Here is a 20,413-nt window from a genome sequence, read left to right as displayed (position 1 = left end):
ATTATTTATTATAATAATTAAGTGCACAAAGCACCCCCACACCACTATTGTCAATAAACAATACTATTCCAATAAATCACAATCCTCCACCCCCCAGATGTGTTGCCCTCCTACCACCCAGCTCAGCTCGTCATCTGGGAGTGGTCCTTTTATCTCTCCCTACCCAGAAGTGAATCCACCATACAGTCCATGAGATTCCCTATCACTTTCGGGTCAGCTACAAAGTCTTTTTCTTCACCATGGAAGCACGTCATTCCTACTGTTCACGTGACCAGGATGTACATCTGGGTTATAGGGCACATAGCACTCCCCAAGCCTCCCTATAGCGGCTCCTGGTGTCCCCCATGGTATCCAGCAGGGCTGTTTATAAAAACTACAAGGTCCATGAGGCTCTGCTGGAATTCGGGGAACCCCTATGCCGCTGGGAGGGCTCCATCTGGCGGCTTGGAGGTGTGGTCCGAAATATATGGCCGGCCATTCTTCACAATATATATATATATATATATATAATTTTCAATTTTTTACCTTTGGGTTTGTTTTAGTATAATTTTGTAATCAATATTTTAACACTTCCTTTAATATTTCTATCCGTTACTAGCGCCATCTGTTGGTAAAATCTTTAACTATTCTTCATATGAAAATTTAATTTCTTAATTAACATGGATTAGTTGATCAATTAATTAAACTGATTATTGATTCATGTATTGTCATCGAAAGTGAGTAAGTGTGCAAAATTTCAAGTCATTTGGACAACAGGAAGTGGGTTAAATATCAATTACAAGATTTCTACCAGACAACAAACGGGTGAAGTTAAAAGAAGCCTGGTAAAATCAGATGAGACTCTTAGCAGTAGTGCTCCTTCTCACCCTGGCGGGGTATGGCATACCTCGGATGGGCCTTGAAGGAGTCCCTCTGACATGCATGAACAACACTATATGTCTTGAATTGCTAATCTGAAATCAATAGAATAATAAAATATTAAACCAAAAGGTTTAGGTTCATAATATAGACCAGGGGTCCTCAGTCATGGTCCTGGAGGGCCGCAGTGGCTGCAGGTTCTCTTTCCAACTAGTTTCTTAATTAGAAGACATGCCTTGCTGGTAATGAAACTTGTTAATGCTTTCATTCATCCAAGAGAAATGTTAATTGCACTGTACAGTTTCAGTCTGTTCCTGAGAACATTATCCTTATGTTTTTGTGGAGCCAAACAGATTTAAACCTAACACTCCTTCCAATTCCTCTCTCGTTTATTTCTAAACATTTTTTAACACAGACACTTCATGGTTTAAAAAGAAGCACGTTAGCTGGAGAGCTGCTTGTTTATTAGTTATTTGCATCTCATTATTAACTAATGTCTGCTTAAGAAAACAGGCAACAATAAAAACTAAAATAGGCAATTATGGGTTCTAAATTGTAACAGGCAAGATAACTAAAATTAAGTCCAATAAACATATTGCTTTAGTAGTAAATAAACGGGTTCTAATTAAGAAATTGGTTGAAGTGAAAACCTGCAGCTATTGCGGACCTCCAGGACTGTAATTGAGGACCTCTGATCTACAATGTAACTAAAATTTGTCTTTGATAAATGACAGTGCTAACAAGGCATAGAGTTAAATACCAAGTTTCATTATCAGCAAGGACTGCGCTCTAATTAAGAAACTGGCTGGAATGAAAAACTGTAGCAACTGCAGCCCTCCAGGACCATAATTGAGGACCCCTGTTATAAACAGTATAAGAAAAGATCACAGACAAGGCGTGAAGTGTTGGGGGACGCCAGCAAGCAAACCCAATATAATTGAAAAGAAAATATGGTTTAACAAACACATTAAATAAAGAAATCATCCAGACAGATGCGAGTCTCACTAGTGACTGCTTCAGTATGGTGGATCTTTTTGGTAATGGGGACTTCTGACAAAAAGAGGCAGATCCAGGTGGACAGACACCGGAAGTGATGTCAAAGTTGGCAAAGCCTTCAATCTTGTGGTCTACAGAGGGAAGAAGCGGAAAGGTGTTAGTAACTAGCGCCATCCTGTGTCGCGGCTGGAGATTACCGTGAACAAAGCCCTTAAGCTTTCCCCAATGGGCATGCACGTGTGTGACAACTAATGGATCATTCAACATGTAAAGCTGATTATTCCGAAGAAGGGTGATCTGACTAGAGTGAATAGACAGTCATTCCAATATGCTACTAAATAACTTATGTTTATTTTATTTTTTTTTTGACTAAAACAACCAGCTAATGCCCGAGTGCACCTCATTATTCTATGAAATACAACAATAATGCACTTAAAAGATAACGTATACAGTATAAGGGAAGCAATCAGAGCCCTGCTCACTTGTAGCTGGAACAATAAAAGACTGTAATCTGTTACCAAGGCCAGCATCCTTATCAAATGAATTGAAGAAGTTGATAGATGATGTTATTCACTGTATCCAGGGGCCGGATCAGAGTCTGTCATAGTTTTGCCAGAGGTCACTGTATTCTATGCAGTATCTCTTTTTCAGCTTGTACGTCCTCCTTATTTTCATCGACAGGCTACAAACTTCAAAGATACACAGTAAACCTGCAGTGACAGATCATCTATTCTGACCTGGCACCACTTGTCGCCTGTTTTGTTTTGTAGGGAATTTCAAGGATGTCATTATGAGTGGAGCCGGCAGCAATAACAGCATCACCGAGCAGATAACGGATGTTGTCAAGCAGCCTGCTTTTATTGCAGGGATAGGTGGGGCATGTTGGGTGATTCTAATGGGATTCAGCATTTGGTTGTACTGGCGACGGAAGAAGAGAAAGGGACTGAGCAACTATGCCGGTAAGCAATCTGCCCCTATGGCTTTTAAAGACTAAATGTAAAAAACTAACACAACTCATTTCATATGTGTTTTTATGTACATATATATATTTACACACATCTAAAAATGTGAATCTTTTCAAGAGACAACTAGTTTGTTGCATTGCATCTTATACATGGACATGACATGATCTGGTAAAGCAGTCCTGGCCGTCCTATGACCACAGTGCTATTAAGTTCTCCTTCTTCAGGAGAGCTTCTTCTTCTTCCAGGGTTTCATAACATCCATAGCATTATGTATTTGTGCCGTATGACAAATGAGCACAATGGTATTGATTGCCTATAATAGAAAACTGTAGTTGCACACTTTAAAATTTCAAATTGCAAAACCAAGTGTACGTCTTCTTCCTGCCATAAAGCTAGAGCTATTTTTACACTCTGTGTTTTTTTTTTTTTTTTTGTAGACCATAAAATAAATATTGTGCATTCTGAGATAGTAGGCTTGCAGGCATGCTGAAAGAAGACAGTGCGACATTTGTCAAGAAAACGTTTGACCTTGGTCAACATAACTGAAAAGATCGAGAGTGCTTAGAATCTTAAAAATGTTCCCGAAAATATAATCTTGTGGGAGTTTACATTTACATGAAAGGCCCATGGGGGAAGACGACACGCTGCTAATTGAGCATTGGCGCTGCAGACTCCGAGCAAATGGTCTCTCAGCTGCCATCTCGTGAAAACCACATTGTTCATCTCTCATCTCGTAACCCTCATTTTTTCTTGTTTCATCAAAATGCCTAACCCCTCTGTAAGAAATTGCCTGAATATCTGAAATTAGCCATTCCTGTGTCGAAATCACTAAAGTGGTGAAGTTTGTGTCATTGTGTTTAAGTAAAAATGGTCAGTCTGTGTATGGATGTTCTATTCATATTCACCGCCATACATCATTCCTTAAATCACTGGTGTCTCACTGCTTGCTTCCTGGCTCAAATGCAGACTGTAAATAAATACCGTTCCAAACTGACCGATGAACAGTTGCCACTGGGTTTTTGTAGGGTCTTTTAACTCATGACTTCTTTGTCTTCTTGTTTTGCAGTTCAGTCCTTCACCTTCACCCCTGCAGGTACTGTCCATTAGTCTGTCTTCCACTGTTTCCCCTCTTGCTACACCTAGATGTGCTAACTGTCCAATGTAATAACCACTTGTGTGTGACTCCATCCTTAATCCTAAGTGTATAATGTCTGTGTGTATCCCACTGGTCACACCTCTATGTTTTTCGTTAGACTTTTTGTGAATATGACATTTTCAACAGTATTCTGTTTAACAGAATCCCCAGATTTGAAATACAAGTTATTTAGTATATGCAACACTTCTATATATATATATATGAGCATTAGTTTCAAAGAAAGAAAACACAATGGATTCAGAAAAGTTGCCCTGTAAATAAAGTGTATGTACGAGGGGGACACAAAAATTCCCAGAATTGTTCATTTTTCTATAAAACGTACAGCAATTCCCTTTTAGTCACCTTCAAATACTCTCCCTGACATGCGATACACTTATCCCTGTTCTTCTCCCATTTTTGGAAATGTTTCCTGCACTCCGCTTTTGTTTTACTCTTGCATTTTGTTCCTAGATTTCTGTCCCAGTAGCAAATCATCATCCCTTCAGTCTCAATTTTCATTTCGTTAATAAAAATCGGCTGCACAGAGCGAGATTTGGTCAGTAATGATGATGCAAACCACAAACCACTCTTTGATTCACAATGCAGTGTGTGCAGGTGCCTTGTCATAATGTAACGTCCAGTTTTGGGTGTGCTAGTTCTCTAAATGGTTTTTTTTTTTCCTGTGTGAAGAAAAGAGAGCAGGGAGACAGATTAAGGGTTGGGGAACCGTCCTCATATACTGTCGGTGAACCAATAAAGTCACAATACAGCACTGTGATGATACACAGTCAACAAACAATGGCGAAAAGATGGCACAATTTATGGTATATGAACCGGAAATAACTGCAGGGAGGAGATGACGTGAACAGAGGGTGTCGGAGGTGATGTCATTGGACGGCGACCGGAGGTGAAGTCATCAAGGTGGGACAGGTGGAATGCAGAAGTTCTTCCCATGACGGGATCGTGTCTTGGCATAGAATTCAAGTACTGGAGTGGGTTTGGGCTTCAGTTTTTCTGGTGAGCAAAGGAAAGAAGCATTAGTACGCCGTCTTAGATCCCCATCCGGTGAGTTTTTGTGCTCCGTTGGTCCTTTTGGCTGCCCCATAATCGCACGTGTGTGACACCTGATACTTTCACGTAGATGCCTCGGCAGTTCAATGGGGAAATAAACTCTTTATGCACAAGTTTGTCAAGATTGAAAAATGCAGTCATTGGCGTCTGTTGAATATCTACCGTGGTGGAGTGGAGAAAAGTAAATGGCCTAAGTCATGTGGATGCTCAATCAGCTCAGCGTGATGTCAGTCCTTGAACTGATTAACCAAACTGTTGGTATCCAATAACTACTGACATTTTCGATAACTACATCTTACTTCCGTGTTAATTGATCAATTCTCTGAATTTTTCTGTCCCATAAAGTTTTACTCCAATTTGTTTGTTGGGAAAGACTTTGGCCCATAAATTGAACTACTGAAAATGCAAAAATGGATACATTTGTGTGCTTTATACTCAGTATGCTTACTTGCAATGCCATCTTTATACAATAAGGAACTAGTAAATAGTCCAATAAGAGTCTAATAAATGAGCACTATTAAATGCATCATAGTTTGCAAGTGCAATTATCTTGCTTCTTTCCACAAATGTTAACAAATGTTACATTTAAAAACAGCCTTCACAAACTCAGATAATCCATTCAGAGTTTTTGGGGCTGGAGCAGCAGCATCAGGGAGAAGTTAGATACTATGGTTGAACCTTACGGATGTTTTTTTTCTTTTCTGTTTGGTTATTTGAAACAGTAACGTCATTGAGACAAAAATAATTGAATAAATAAAGAGTATCTGGGCATCCTAGCAGTGCATTATTTTGGAAGCTCTAAGAAAAATAAAAGTATTTGTTAGGCCTAAACCTTATTTGGTCGGTATTAGTTTTATACCAAAAGGTACCAAAAGACTTATCTAATTTTAGTTCAGTCCGAATCACGCTCGTTAGAAATGTTTTACAGACTGCGCATTCACATATGAGTAAAGATTATAGAACCTCTTACTTTCTATTAAAAGTCTAAAAAAATAACCCCTGTGTGGATCAATGCGTTGGTAAAATTCCATCATTTCCTGTAAAAATGGCATTTTCCCTGGGATTTTTCAGGTTTTTGTAGACAAAATGGAGGCAGTTGAAGAACTTGTCGATGCTCTGTGTGATCCACATTGAACCACTATAAACCGATTCATACCTTGTCGGTCATGTGGATAAGTTTGTGGAGAAAGGAGGTTCAAATGCAGAATTCTTAGGACTAGAGCCTGTGGCACCTGAACTTGAGTCTTCTACAGTAGATCCAGATAATGTTTAACATCAAGACCCATTGTTATGCATAGCTACAATGCGTGCAGCTGTCTTAAGATGACAACATTGTATAACTTTAGAAGGCACGTCTACCTCTTTAATTTTTGCAGACATATCTTAACTCATGCAAGTCCATAGTAAAAATTCCCACCGTTGTGTGGTAACAGTGACTTTACAAACACATATCGATCAGCCACAACGTAAAAAACCACTGACAGCTCAAGTGAATAACACTGATTATCTCATTATAATGGAAACTGTCAAAGGGTGGGATGTAAACAGTAAACAGGTAAACAGTCAGTTCTTGAACATGATGTGTTGAAAGCAGGAAAAATGGGCAAGCATAAGGATCTGAGTGACTTTGACTAGGGCTATATTATGATGGCTAGATGGCTGGGTCAGAGCATCTTCACAATGACAGGTCTTGTGGAGTGTTCCCAGGATGCTGTACCAAATTAGTACCAGGAAGGTCATCTTGTAAATCAATGACAGGGTCATTGGCACCCAAAGTTCATTGATGCATGTGGGGAGCAAAGGCTAGCCTGTCTGGCGTGATCCCACAAAAAATAGCCGTGTAACAAATTGTTGAAAAACTTAATACTGTCCATGAGAGAAAGGTGTCCAAACAAACAATCCATTGCAGCTTGCTGCATATGGGGCTGTGTAGCTGTAGACCCATTAGAGTGCCCTTGCTGACCCCTTTCCACCACCATAAGTACTTACAGTGAGTATGTGAGCATCAAAACTGAACTATGGGGAATGAAATAAGGTGGCCTGGTCTGATGAATCATGTTTTCTTTAAGAACATGTGGATAGCAGAATGCATTATGGGAAAAGGGCAAGGTGCTGGAGGTAGGGTGAAGCTGGACAATGTTCTTCTGGGAAGCCTTGGCCCATGGCATTCATTATTAATGTTACTTTGACACCTACCACCTGTCTAAAGATTGTTGCAGACCACGTACACCCCTTCCTGTCAATGGTATTCCCTGATAGATAGATAGATAGATAGATAGATAGATAGATAGATAGATAGATAGATAGATAGATAGATAGATAGATAGATACTTTATTAATCCCAAGGGGAAATTCACATAATCCAGCAGCAGTATACTGATACAAAAAAAACCCAATATTAAATTAAATAGTAATAAAAAAGCATGTAAAAGCAGACAATAACTTTGAATAATCTTAGCATTTACTCCCCGGGTGGAATTGAAGAGTCGCATAGTGTGGAGGAGGAATGATCTCCTCAGTCTGTCAGTGGAGCAGGACGGTGACAAAAGTCTGTCACTGAAGCTACTCCTCTGTCTGTAGATGACACTGTTCAGTGGATGCAGTGGATTATCCATGATTGACAGGAGTTTGCTTAATGCCCGTCGCTCTGCCACAGATGTTAAACTGTCCAACTTTACTCCTGCAATAGAGCCTGCCTTCTTAACAAGTGTCCAGGCGTGAGGCATCCTTCATCTTTATGTTGCCTCCCCAGCACACCACTGCATAGAAGAGGGCACTCGCCACAACTGTCTGGTAGAACAACTGCAGCATCTTATTGCAGATGTTGAAGGACGCCAACCTTCTAAGAAAGTATAGTCGACTCTGACCTTCTTTACACAGAGCATCAGTATTGGCAGTCCAGTCCAATTTGTCATCCAGCTGCACTCCCAGATATTTATAGGTCTGTACCCTCTGCACATAGTCTCCTCTGATGTTCACAGGGTCCATGAGGGGCCTGGGCCTCTTAAAATCCACCACCAGCTCCTTGGTCTTGCTGGTGTTAAGGTGTAGGTGGTTTGAGTCACACCATTTAACAATGTCTTTGATTAGCTTCTTGTACTCCTCCTCCTGCCCACTCCTGATGCAGCTCACAATAGCAGTGTCATCAGCGAACTTTTGCACGTGGCAGGACTCCGAGTCGTATTGGAAGTCTGATGTATATAGGCTGAACAGGACCAGAGAAATTACAGTGACATCTTTCTGCAGAATAACTGCCATATTACAAAAATTGTTCAGGAATGGTGTGAGGAACATGGCAAGGAGTTGATTAGGCCTCCGAATGTCCAAGATCTTAATCTAATTTGAGCATCTATGGGAAACAATTCTGATCGCATGTCATCTTGCAGGACTTACAGGATCTGCTGCTAACGTCTTTGCTTCAACAGGTCAGAGCTCCTTTGGCATCACAAGGGGGGCTTACACATTATTTTTAGGCAGGTGGTTTTAATGTTGCGGCTGATGGGTGTCTCTCCTAAAAGCGTATCCCATTCAAATAGGGCTTTAATATCCGCATTTTTCCACACATATTCTCCTAAAAAGAATGAGCTGAATTTGTCATTAATTCATTTTTTTGAATGATTGTCTTTTGAAATCTACTTTTTTATACATTATTCTATAACCTTGACTAGGTATTCTTTATTTGTTCATAAAATTGTCATATTTATGTATCTTTAACTAAAAATAAATAAATCATTTGGATCAAATGTATACAACAGGAATTCATATTTATTATTTTCATCATTTTATCATTTACTTCAAAGGGACATTCATCTCAGGAGTGAAAAAACAAAGGACGTTTAAAATAGCGTAAACTTTTCTGAATCTGTCAAAGTCTAATGAACACTGCTAGGCTTTTTTGGAGAAATACAGATCTCTTCGTTCTTCCATACTAATTTCTAAGTGTTAATTTGACTATAGTGTAGTTGGCATGATTTGTGACAGTTTTACAATGTAAATTTATTTCAGATCAGCTGTTTGTGGTTCAGAAGTTGCTGCATTTAAATCTTTATAACAGTAATTGATTTTAGCATTCCATCCATTGTCCTATTTAAATTAAACAAAAACATCATCTTTTTAAATGGGTGTAAGAGAGCAGGAAAATAATTACAGTTTTGAATAAACAGATTTGGTTCAAATTACAGAACATGTATATTGACCCACAAAATGTATAATAGAAAAATTGAGTTTAACAGCAGAAAAAAAGAAGACTGGCAAAGAATTAATGAACAGTAATATGCGCATGTTAAATGGGAAATGTCACAAGTGATAAAAAAAATGCTAAATGTGTAGGAAAGAACTCATAAAGATGCCTGAAATTTCATGCCAGGCTCCTAAAACTGTCAAGAAGAACAGGATAAATCATTTGACAGGATCATCCGGGACCAGACAGAAAATTTGATGGAATTTTTATTCGCTTATTATCTGCACTCAGTTAATGCCTATTAAAGAGGATTAAACAGCATTCATATTTGAGAAACTGCTTATCAGGAGTTGAAACGAACCTCATTTGAGTAACAGTAGAGTACTTATTTGTGCTGGGAAAATGTGGCTAAGTAGAGATAGCAACTTCTAAGATTTCATAAGGCTCACTTGTTGGAAATGTCAAATAGCTTCATTATATCTTTATCTTTTGGTTAAAGTTTGTAGAAGTGTTAGAAAGAAAAGCTGTCCAGCTGGCTTGCAAACTTTCACCCCCTTTGAAGTGGAATATTTCATTGACACTAACCTCATTTCAGATAAGAGTCCAGTAACAAGCCATGTATTGGTACAGTATGTTTGCTAATGGAAGTTTTTGGAAAACCATCAGGCTGGCAGATTTATTTTTATTCAAGTATATTTGGTGAGAGTACAGAAAATTCTTGCATATTACTCAAGTAAAAAAGAAATAGCTGAAGATTTGTTGTGCCAGGCACGTGAATCTCCCTCTGAACAAGTTAGTTCTAAAGCAATTAAGTAAAGTAAGTAATTACTTTATTTCCATAACACAATATGTGGGATGCTTGAACCTAACAGTTGATGCTTAGAGCAGCTCTTTTTTTTTTGGTCCTTACAGTTATGTGAAAAAGGAGGTACAACCCAAAAAAGGGTCTATTCTTTTTTAACATTAGTGAACATATCAAGATTTGATTTTCATTTAAACCATATCTATAGATAAAAGTGATATATAATGTAATTACCATCATGCCACACTTACATTTTGTAGTGCATAGCATAATATAAATAAACATGAATGCAAATTTTGTATGTGGAAAAAGTAAGTCCATCCTTACATGTAACACTACCACAAATACCCTAAATTTGAATCGTATGCACCAGATCGGGTTCAGATCATTAGAACATCATTGAAGAGGATCTTGAAGGACCCTGCTTCGTACAACCTTCAGAAATTTAGTTTGGTTTGCTCTTTTTTTGTGGAAGGGTGTGTTACCACCAGACCTAGATCAAAAGAGCTCTCTGAGGCCTTCAGAAAGAAAGTTATAGATGCCTATTATTCTGGGAAGGGATTTAAAAAGATCTCCAAACAACTGGAAATCACCCATTCCACTGTCTGGAAGATCATTTACAAGAGGGAAAGATTGAAAACAACGGCTCAGCAAGTTCAGCTGAGCCTTTCCAGTTTAAGCAAAAGGAGAGCTAGGAGAGACATGATTAAACTGTTCAACATTACAAAAGGAATTAGTAAAGTGTAAGTCTGTTTACAATGAGTTCATCTAGAACACAGGTGGAAACGTTTTAAGGGTAAATTTCACACAACATTAGGAAGTCTTTCATCCCAAAGAAAAACACAGATACTTGGAATAAGTGACCAAGTAGTGTGGTGGACAGTAGGACTTTAGGGACCTTTAAAGCTAGACTTGGAGGAATTAAAAGGATAGGATTGGCAAGTTTTGTTGGGCTGAATGGCCCATTCTCGTCAAAAGTTGCCTAATGTTCATGCCCCTAGGTTGTGCAGAGAGCAAGGGATACAACATAGTCCACTACCTTTCTGCTAAGCAAAGTGAAAGAGGTACAAGAACTTTATAATAGAAGGGTTAATGTGTTGAAGTTCCAGCCTTTCTAAGCATTTCATCAACACAAAACGTTTACTTTAGGGAAGTGAAACAGTAGGATTTTTTTAAACCGGTTTGGACAATAGAAAACAACAATTAGACATAAAAAGATATCCATTGCTATTTACTAGAGAAGTTCTAAGCACATAGTCCTGAAAAAATGCCAAAAATGCTTAGTAGAAGGGGGGAATAGTCAAACCATTGCTAGTCAGAGAAAGGGCAATAAATTTGTACAAAACAAAAATCCCTGTAACAAAATAAAGCTCCACAGAGCAAAAGAGGAAAAGGTGTTACCTAAAAAGGTAACCAAAGCATAATTAACTAGGTGAAGTCAAAAACAACAGAAAAGTCAAAATAATCCAAAATAACACAAAAGCACAGCATAGACAATGCAGAGCTCACCACACCACAAGCGCATTCAATGAACCACAAGGGATTGTGTGGATTTTCATAAGCCTTTATATCACTGAAGGCAGTCCCCATGCAGTGATGGGCAAGGTGATCCCACCTCATGGGGAACTACCCACAAATTGACATCAAGAATCTAAATAATCAACACTGTTAACTTAAAAAAAAAAAACAAAATAAACAAAGAGATTTTTGGATCCCAAAATGTGAGGAACCCTGGCTGAAACATATAGGGGTGAACAAAAGGAGGTTTACAATTTGTCCTTGTATTAAAATGTATTTGTTAATTATTTCATTATTTGTCTTCTTATTTGTCTTTTCCGTATTATTATTAAAGTGTGCTTGAGTATAGCAATAATAACCTGCATTTCTATATTATTGTATTATTTTTTTGTACTACTTGTCTTCTTCTTCTTCTTATTATTATTATTAACTAGGGGGTTCTGCCCCCTGCTCGCTTCGCTCGCCAATCCCCAAGCAGGTGCTATGCGTTAGCCACTTTGTGGCTCTGCCACTTGCGTATGGGGAAACAGATGTACAATTTAAACAGATTGTTATTTTCATGGGAATTGTTACATATGCATAATAGACTTAACTATTTTACATTAAAGCGAGTAATTAACCATAGTAAAAAATAGTAAAATATAATAAATTAAAAGAAAATGATGTTTCATGTTGCGTTAGAGGAATTTGTTGCATTTAACGTTTTCGTTCATTTTGGCTTTTGAATACTGTTTAAACTTACAATTTTACTGTAAAACATCAGTAAAAACTAAATTTGTCAATATCACTTTGAATTTTGATTCCGTGTTTGGAGTTACATCGTGATGACGCAACGTATAACTGCCCGTGAGTGAATATCGTTTCTTTATCTCTAATAAATAAACTGACTTTTTCGAATGCATGTCCCTGTGATTTGTTAATTGTCATAGCAAAAGCTATTCTAACGGGAAACTGTAAACGTTTCAATACAAATGGCATATCAAGATTTCCTTTGGTGTCTAATGTTTTCCATAGAAGATGTACTACATTACCTTTCTTGTCGCCTGTTAAAATTTTACATGTCAGAATTGTTTGACCAATTTTGAATACAACTAATCTTGTCCTATTGCATAGTCCATCACTCAGACATAAATTATGCAATAACATTACAATACATTCATCTTTCAACAGTAATTCGGCTGGTGGAAGACCGGACGTTGTTAACGGTTGTAGATGTTCTATGGGATATTGTATGTTGATGTTTTCATTTTACGCACCATAATCACCAACTATTTCATCATAGTCTATTGATATGCATTTAACCAATTTGCCAACGATCGACAATTTTTGCAGAAATTTGTTTGACTTCATCGTTTCTCAGTGCTAGGATTGCCCATGTACTCATTTCTTCTGTTGCTTACCCTTCGAGATGAAATTCTTCATTAAGATTTGAACATAATAAGTCTTCTTTAACTGAGAAATTAAAGTGAGGAAAACGTAAAAATGTATAAGAGCTGAGAGCGCAGGAACTGAATCTGACAAAAGCATTCACACGAATGAGAGGTGATAGGACCGTGGACGTGGGATGTTAACCATAAATGGTTGAACAGAGGGTTAGGGTTAGGGTTGATAAAATCTCTTGGCAATAGTCTAGTCTTGCAGGACTTTAAAATATCTCTTGGAAATAGTCTCGTCTTGTTTTTTATAATAGAGAGATGTGTGTGTGAGTGTGGCAATCATAACCTGCACATCTTTTTCCACAACTCTAAACCTACTTTTGCCCACCCCCATATATCTGTAAACACTGTGGTTTGCTACGCTACACATATCCTGAGGATGTGAGGTGGTATCTCACATCCCTTACTGCTGTGAAGATCATTATTTTTTTTTTTTTTTGATGAGAACAAGCCAATCAGCCCAACAATCCTATCTGCCTAATTTTTACAAAATAAACGTCAGGTCTAGTTTTGAAGGTTCCTGGTGTCATCCAGTTATTATCCTCTTCAGGGTTTTCTACATGTGCTGCTGTAAGAGTTTCAGATTAAACTTGCCCTGTGCACTTTGGAGCCTTGTCAGCAGTGTTAATGATTTGAGCATCCAAGCAGCCATAGAAATGGCTTAAGCTCGTCAGACAGGGATGTTGCGCTTCGCATTTCTAGTTTCACTCTGTAGTCTTCTTTCGCATGTCCTATAGTTGTCTTCATTGAATACTGTACTGTTCCTTATCCCCTGATTTAAACACACCTAATTTTATTGTTGAACAACATTTTCTTATTGGGAAATGTCGGGATTGTCTTCACTGGTACACAGATTTTGGTGTAATATTTCAGCTAGCCGGTGACCTCGTCTGTATATCATTTAAATCTGTGTCAGGGCCCCTGAGCGCATCCCACGCCACACAATCAAAGCAGTCTATTAACCTGTTTTCTGCCCCCTCAGACCAACAGACTCACTTGATATGGAGGAGGTCTTTAGCCTTTATTTATAGTTTATATTTATAATTTACCAAACACTGAAAACCACTTGTCTATTTTTTATTTTCTACAAAACACCACCTAAGGGAATAAAAATGAAAAGTATTCAAGGGTACCTTGCATTAAAATTCTAACCACTTTTCAGAAGCCATCAGCAGTGAATCTTTAATATTAGCTGAAAACAAAAAAAAAAAGTCAAAAAAGACGAACATATAAATGCCGCCTGAAATTGCATTGCCATTTGCTCCTCTTATATGCTGAATGGACGAGCACTAATGAAGCAGTTCCTTGTAAAGAAATGTTGTAGAAATGCTCCATGTGACTCCAGTGACCCCGTCACCCTCCACTAAAATGCCTCAAGGCCTGAGACAGATACACAGCCTGGCACTGGCAGCTGTGTGATAAGGCAGGAAAGGCTGACAAGAAGAGATGGCTACTGCATTTGAATACACAATTGAATTCATATGCGTTTGATTATTTTTCATTTAATCAGCTATTTGAAGGTGCCGTTTCATAGTCTCATTTTTTTTTTTTAACATTTGATAATGTCATCGTTATTATTAATGATTAACTATAAAAATGTATAATGTGCCATAAACTGAAGATAGCAATGCCTCATTCTCCTGAGCCTTGTATGAATTTTGATTGGAAAGCAAGTGAGGTATACTGCCTTGAAACAAATAAGAGTCAGGATTGTGAATACAATTAATGCTTTATACTGTAGTGTATATCGTTGGAACTAACATTTAATACATGCTGTGTATTAAGGATAGTCCAATTAATTACTATGTATCTTAATTTTTTAATTGTTTGCTATCAAACAGTTATTAAACTGCTTAACTTAAATAAATTATAAAACTTACATTTTTTCTCTTTTTCTCTGCTGGCAATGAAGTAACCTTTCAACGTGTGGATGGAGGGTTGATGAGCAATGGAAGGTAAGCACTGATGATACATTTTCTTTATCAGGCTGACATGCAGTTTAAAAGGAAACCTTGCAGAATGGTCTTTTATATGGTATGGACACCAGGGGGCACTCCCGCTCCCCAAACACAACACAGGGAGACATAGAGTAATAGTTAAAAGTGCAAAGATCCTTTATTCTGGAAAACTCTTCTTATAGCCAGCGTTTCCCACCACTGCCACAAGTACCACAATAAACACAAGTACAATTATTTCTTTCTTCTCTCTCTCTGTCTGTCTCTTGTTCTCTTCCTTCTCCGCTCCCCCCAGTACGCTTCGTCCACCTTCCACCCGTCTCTGGCTCGTCAATGTGAAACAGACAGTCCCTTTTATTTTAGCCACCCCGGAAGTGCTTCCAAACATTCACCCATGTGATCTGTCAGCACTTCTGGGTGACGAGGAAATCCCTTGCCTCAGGGCTATTCATTCCTTGCAGCACACCCTGGCGGAACCCACGGCACCCAACAAGGCTGGGTTAAAGAACTCCAAATCCCAGGGTGCCCTCTGGGAATCCGGGTTAGCGCTGCAACCAATGGAGGATGACATCTAGCAGTCTGTGGGAGGCCCAAAAGAAGCTACCTTCCCCCATCCTTACATTTCTTGGGCGTCCGGGCTGGATTGGGGTGCTGGTCATCCCTTACAATGGCCAAATAATTATGATCTAGAAATACTTAATTAATGAACACTCAGATAAGAGCACAATTTTAGTGACGTGAGTAATATTAGAACATTAGCGAAATGTCCTAATTTCTCCTAAATGACATCAGCTCAGTTTTTGAAGGCCCCTACTGTCCACCACTTTACTTGCAGAAAATCTTGCCTAATTATTTTTTATATGGCAAAATAAGTGCAATCGAGATGTATAAATCCCCAAAGGGATAAGAGCAAAAGTTTACTGCTGTGATAAACATTAGAACATTTTTCATGAGAAAAAGCCATTTAGCCTAGCAATTTCTACAAAATATCATCAAGTCCAGGTCACTGGTGTCCAACTCTGGTTTTCTGTGTAAAAGTAATGTTTGTACAAAATTTACTGAACTAACAGGAGTGGGAGAGATCATAGAAAAAGAAGGTAAAAGTGCCCATGTGCTGAACACAGACAGATGGACTCAGAATGCCCACAACACACACATTTATGATGTTCTCCTCCATCTTTGCAGCACACCCCAGCCACAATAAACACAAGGCTCAGTCTTTCTCTTTTACTTCACTGCTGCCTCCACTCCTCTCTCGCAAGCTCCATCCTCTGCCACCTGACTCTGACAAATGGAGTGAGACGGCCCCTTTTATACTGCATCCAGATGTGCTCCCTAATGGCCTTCCTGCAGCACTTCCTGAAGTGGAGGAAGTACTCAATGAGCACACAGAAGCACACAGTACCTGGTTCCTGTTTCAGCAGCACTTCCTGGTGTGGTGGAAGTACTGAAGTCCATGGCTCTGGAACGATCCAAGCACCCCCTTGGCGGTGGCCATGGCACCCCACAGGGTTGAGTTCCCAAGCTCTGTGGCCCTGATGCAATCCAGTGGGGCTGCCCTCTCCTGGTCCTTCCCTTCTCTAGGTGTCCCGGTGGGGCAAGGTCCCCTGTCGTCTATCACACACCAGAACAATTAGAACAATTGTGACGAGAACAGACCGTTGAGCCCAATAGGCTCATCCATCCTACTCACCTTGACTGTCCATAATAACATCAAGTTGAGATCTGAAGAACTCTAAATTCCTACTTTCTTCTATGCTGCTTGGTAACTTATTCCACGTGGCTAGTTTTCTATGTGAAACTAATGTTTGTGCGAAATTTACCCTTAACAAGTGACCCAACCGACAGGAGTAGGAGAGAAATTACAGTGGCCATGGACTAAAGATGGCATCACACAACAGAATATTAAAATAGTTGTTGCTAGAACGAGCTATTCAGCCCAACAAGCTCATCCATCCTATTTACTTCAGATCAGGTCAGGTCAGGTTGGAGAGCATGTACTGGTACAGCTCCTTGCTGCACCCACCACATGACGAAACAGCTTGGGATCCTGGTTTGCAACCCTCCCGTCAGACTCGCAGTCCAGTCCTACCCTCCAGAAATGACCCTCTACCTGCTGCAGCCAGATGTTACGTGGGCATCCCCTTGGCCTGGTCCAACCACTTGGGTCCTCAACAATGAGGATGGATCACCCTGAGGGAAGTGTGCTCCATGGCCATAGTCCTGCAACTGAAGCTCCCTCACAATGCAGGTAATGTGCCTCATTCGGACCTCCATGAGCAGCCACTCATTTGACACAGTCAAACCAGCGGTACGCCCAAGAATTCTCCGAAGAAACAAAGTACCGAAGGAATCCAGTCTTTGTCTCAGGTCACTGGATAGCGTCCATGTCTCACAACCATATAGCAAGGCAGGAAGCAACAGGACTCTAAAGATAGATATCAGGAGCGCCACACACCCCTTTCCAGCGACCTCATGACCCCCCATGCTCTCTCAATCCGTCTACTGACTTCATAGGAATAGTCACCAGAGATATGAATGTCGCTGCCGAGGTAAGTAAACCTCTCGTGCTCAAGAGGTCATTAAAGGCCTGGTTCTTGGTTTATATCCAGGACACTCGCAAGCCCAAACACTCAGACTCTTTGCTCAGTCTCATATCTTTTACTTTGATTGCCCAAAATAACATCAAATCAAGATGTGAAGGTCTATGAAGGTCTGTGATGAGAGTAGGCCAATCAGCCCAGCAAACTCATCATAGCCTTTTCACCTAGATAGTCCACAATGATATCACGTCAAGACATAAAGGTCCCCAAAATCCTGCTCTCCATCACACTATTTGGTAATTAACTCCTTCTGTAAATGTTACCCTTAACAAGATTCCAGCTGTGTTCCTGTTAAACTCATTTTTAGGTAACAGCCTCGAACTACTGTACTAATTCCCTTCATAATTTTAAAAATGTCAATCATGTCAGCTCTTAATCTCCATTTGTTTAAAGTGAAAGGGTTCAACTTCTAGTTGCTCTTCTCTGGACTTTTTCCAGCACTGCTATGTCCTTTTTGTAGCTTGGAGACCCAAGCTGCACTCAGGACTCTAGATGAGGCCTCACTAGTGTGGTATAAAGCTTCAGCAGAACCTCCTTGGACTTGAACTTCACACATTCTGATATATATAACCCAAAATTCTGTTAGCCTTCTTAATGGCTTCCATATGCTGTCTGGATGTTGATGGTGACGAGTCCACCTTGACTTCTTGGTCCTTCTCATGAGGTGTACTTTCAAGTTTCAGACCTTTCATTTCTTGTTCAAATTTAACGTCTACTTCCTACATTTATTTTACACAAAATTTAAACAGTCACAAATCTGCCTAAGTCTGTATTCTGTCCAAGTCCCTCTGTAATGATTCAACTGAATCCATTTTATCTACCATTCCACCTAGTTTAGCATCTTGTGCAAACTTAATCAGCTTGTTATTTATATTCCTATACAGATCATTTATATTTATTAAAAATAGCAGTGGCTTCAGGACTAAACCCAAAGGGACACCACTCTTAACATCTCCAAATTCTGATAAGGTGCCTTGCACCATATTCCTGTGTTTCGTACTCATCTCCACTCTACACCTTGTGCTTGTGTTTAATTCTAGTCTCTCATGTGAGATCTTAACAAATGGCTTCTGAAAATCAAGATAATCAAGATGCGGTGCAGCCCACTGAATTTCACAGGCCTTTGTAAAGTGCATGTCAAGTGCTGCACTTAATTATTCTGGTCACCTGGGGGCACCACTGGTGTCATTGAAAGCCTCATCTAGCAAACCAAACGCTACTCAAATTTCTACTGTCACACGAAGCAATTAACTCTGCATCAAGGGGTGCATACAGTCAGCACTTGTGATTGCTTGATATTCCTAATATTGATAAGAATTATTGTCATTCTCTTGCTGTCCCCTGAACAATATTAAGGAGGTTTAGCTTTGCCTCCATATGCCAAATCTGTTTGCGAGGTGCTAGTTCAATAAGCTTTCTACATTTTAAAGGAAATTTGTGTTCATTTTTGTTAAATAATGTTAAAGATAATTCATTAAAAATGCACTGGCTACTATGTGCACATCCCGCATGTAAAACAAATGGTCATACAAGCTGTAGATGGCTTGATTTTACAACACATGCAGAAAGCTAAAAGAAACCTGTTAGTTGTGTGTCATGTCTTTTGTTTCTTTTATCTCATATATTTATAAAAGCCTTTGTGCAACATTCTTTTCCTTTATATATATTTTCTTCTTTATACAATAAATATATTATTGTAGGCCCCATATTTAGGCTTAGTTTGTACGCTTGATTTCCTTCTTTCTCATTTTAAGAATGACTGCTGTTTGTTGTTTTGTTTTTTTATATTTATTTTGTTCTCTTCTTCATCTTTCAGTACAATTTCCAAAGAATACTGAGCACATAAAAAGAATTCAAAGAGGCTGCATTATTGATTTAGCACAAAAGCTACACAACATATTGTAAGGAGTACCCAGTGCCCTAATTACAAATCCCCTCTACTCCATTAGCAGCCATTGTAAAGGGCATTTTCTGTATAACAAAAATTTCTTACATCCATCACTTCCAGCGTATCTATCATGGAGATAATGAGATTGTATGATATTTAAAACATATTCACCAAGTGTAGAGTTTTTATCAGGAGCACCAATTCAATGATAAGATGCCTCCCCAAATACTCAGTATTTTGGTGCCTTAACTATCCATACAAGGATATGGTGTGAAATTCACTATAATATTCTCTTTATATTGATTGGTGCAGAATAATGGGTTTTATGCAAATCATCCCAGCAGTTATAAGTTCAAGAATTGTAGTATTTGTTTGCATTTGTAAATGTAAACTCAAAATGTTCATACATGAGTGCTCCTTCAGATTTCTTGAAAAAAAATTACAGGGCTGAACAATAAAAGAAATTAATGAGAACAGGCCATAGAGCCCGACAAACTCATCCTTACTGTTCACCTAGATTGGCCAAAATGTAATCGTCTAGACTTAAGGTCCCCCAAAGTCCTACTCTACACCACACTACTTGGAAATGTATTCCTTGTGTTTATGGTTTTTTTCTAAAATCTTTCTCTAAAATGTGCTCAAAATTTGCCCTTAAAACTAGAATTACCAAAGCCTACGAAAAAACTCGTAACACCTTAAATCCCTTCGCACCTCTCCATCAGTGTCTTTTGTCCTGTAAATGTGCCGATAAAGACAAGCAGCAAGCAGCCTTTTATTCTATCCCCCCCACCACCGCAGAACGTGCACAAAGTTCTCCCAGTTCATGCCTTGATTATCTGGCAGTGAAGTTCTGGAGTTTTAGAGTGGAAATGATAGATTGTTATTTGGAGCACATGCATTTCATGTGTGTTCCATTTCTACAATAATCTGTGTAAACACGTTGTTAAAACAGAAACGTTTTTCATGTATTAGTAGTAAATGTAGTAAATGACAAAATCTAGGCATA

General features: G+C 39.0%; 1 protein-coding gene across 5 annotated transcripts in view; it reads left to right on the top strand.

Annotated features, from left to right (window-relative positions):
* Positions 1 to 20,413, top strand: part of robo2 (roundabout, axon guidance receptor, homolog 2 (Drosophila)) — a 748,943-nt gene that overhangs the window by 605,225 nt on the left and 123,305 nt on the right. For 3 of the 5 annotated variants that reach the window (XM_039745867.1, XM_039745869.1, XM_039745866.1), the window contains exons 18-20: positions 2,625 to 2,813; positions 3,886 to 3,912; positions 14,874 to 14,916. In XM_039745867.1, coding sequence (XP_039601801.1) covers positions 2,625 to 2,813; positions 3,886 to 3,912; positions 14,874 to 14,916 — 259 coding nt within the window. The remainder of the gene's footprint in view (positions 1 to 2,624; positions 2,814 to 3,885; positions 3,913 to 14,873; positions 14,917 to 20,413) is intronic. The other 2 variants (XM_039745871.1, XM_039745870.1) reach the window with 1 other exon arrangement.

This window comes from Polypterus senegalus, chromosome 2 (genome assembly GCF_016835505.1).
Source record: "Polypterus senegalus isolate Bchr_013 chromosome 2, ASM1683550v1, whole genome shotgun sequence".
NCBI classification, from domain to species: domain Eukaryota; kingdom Metazoa; phylum Chordata; class Cladistia; order Polypteriformes; family Polypteridae; genus Polypterus; species Polypterus senegalus.
This window is presented reverse-complemented; position numbering and strand designations above follow the sequence as displayed.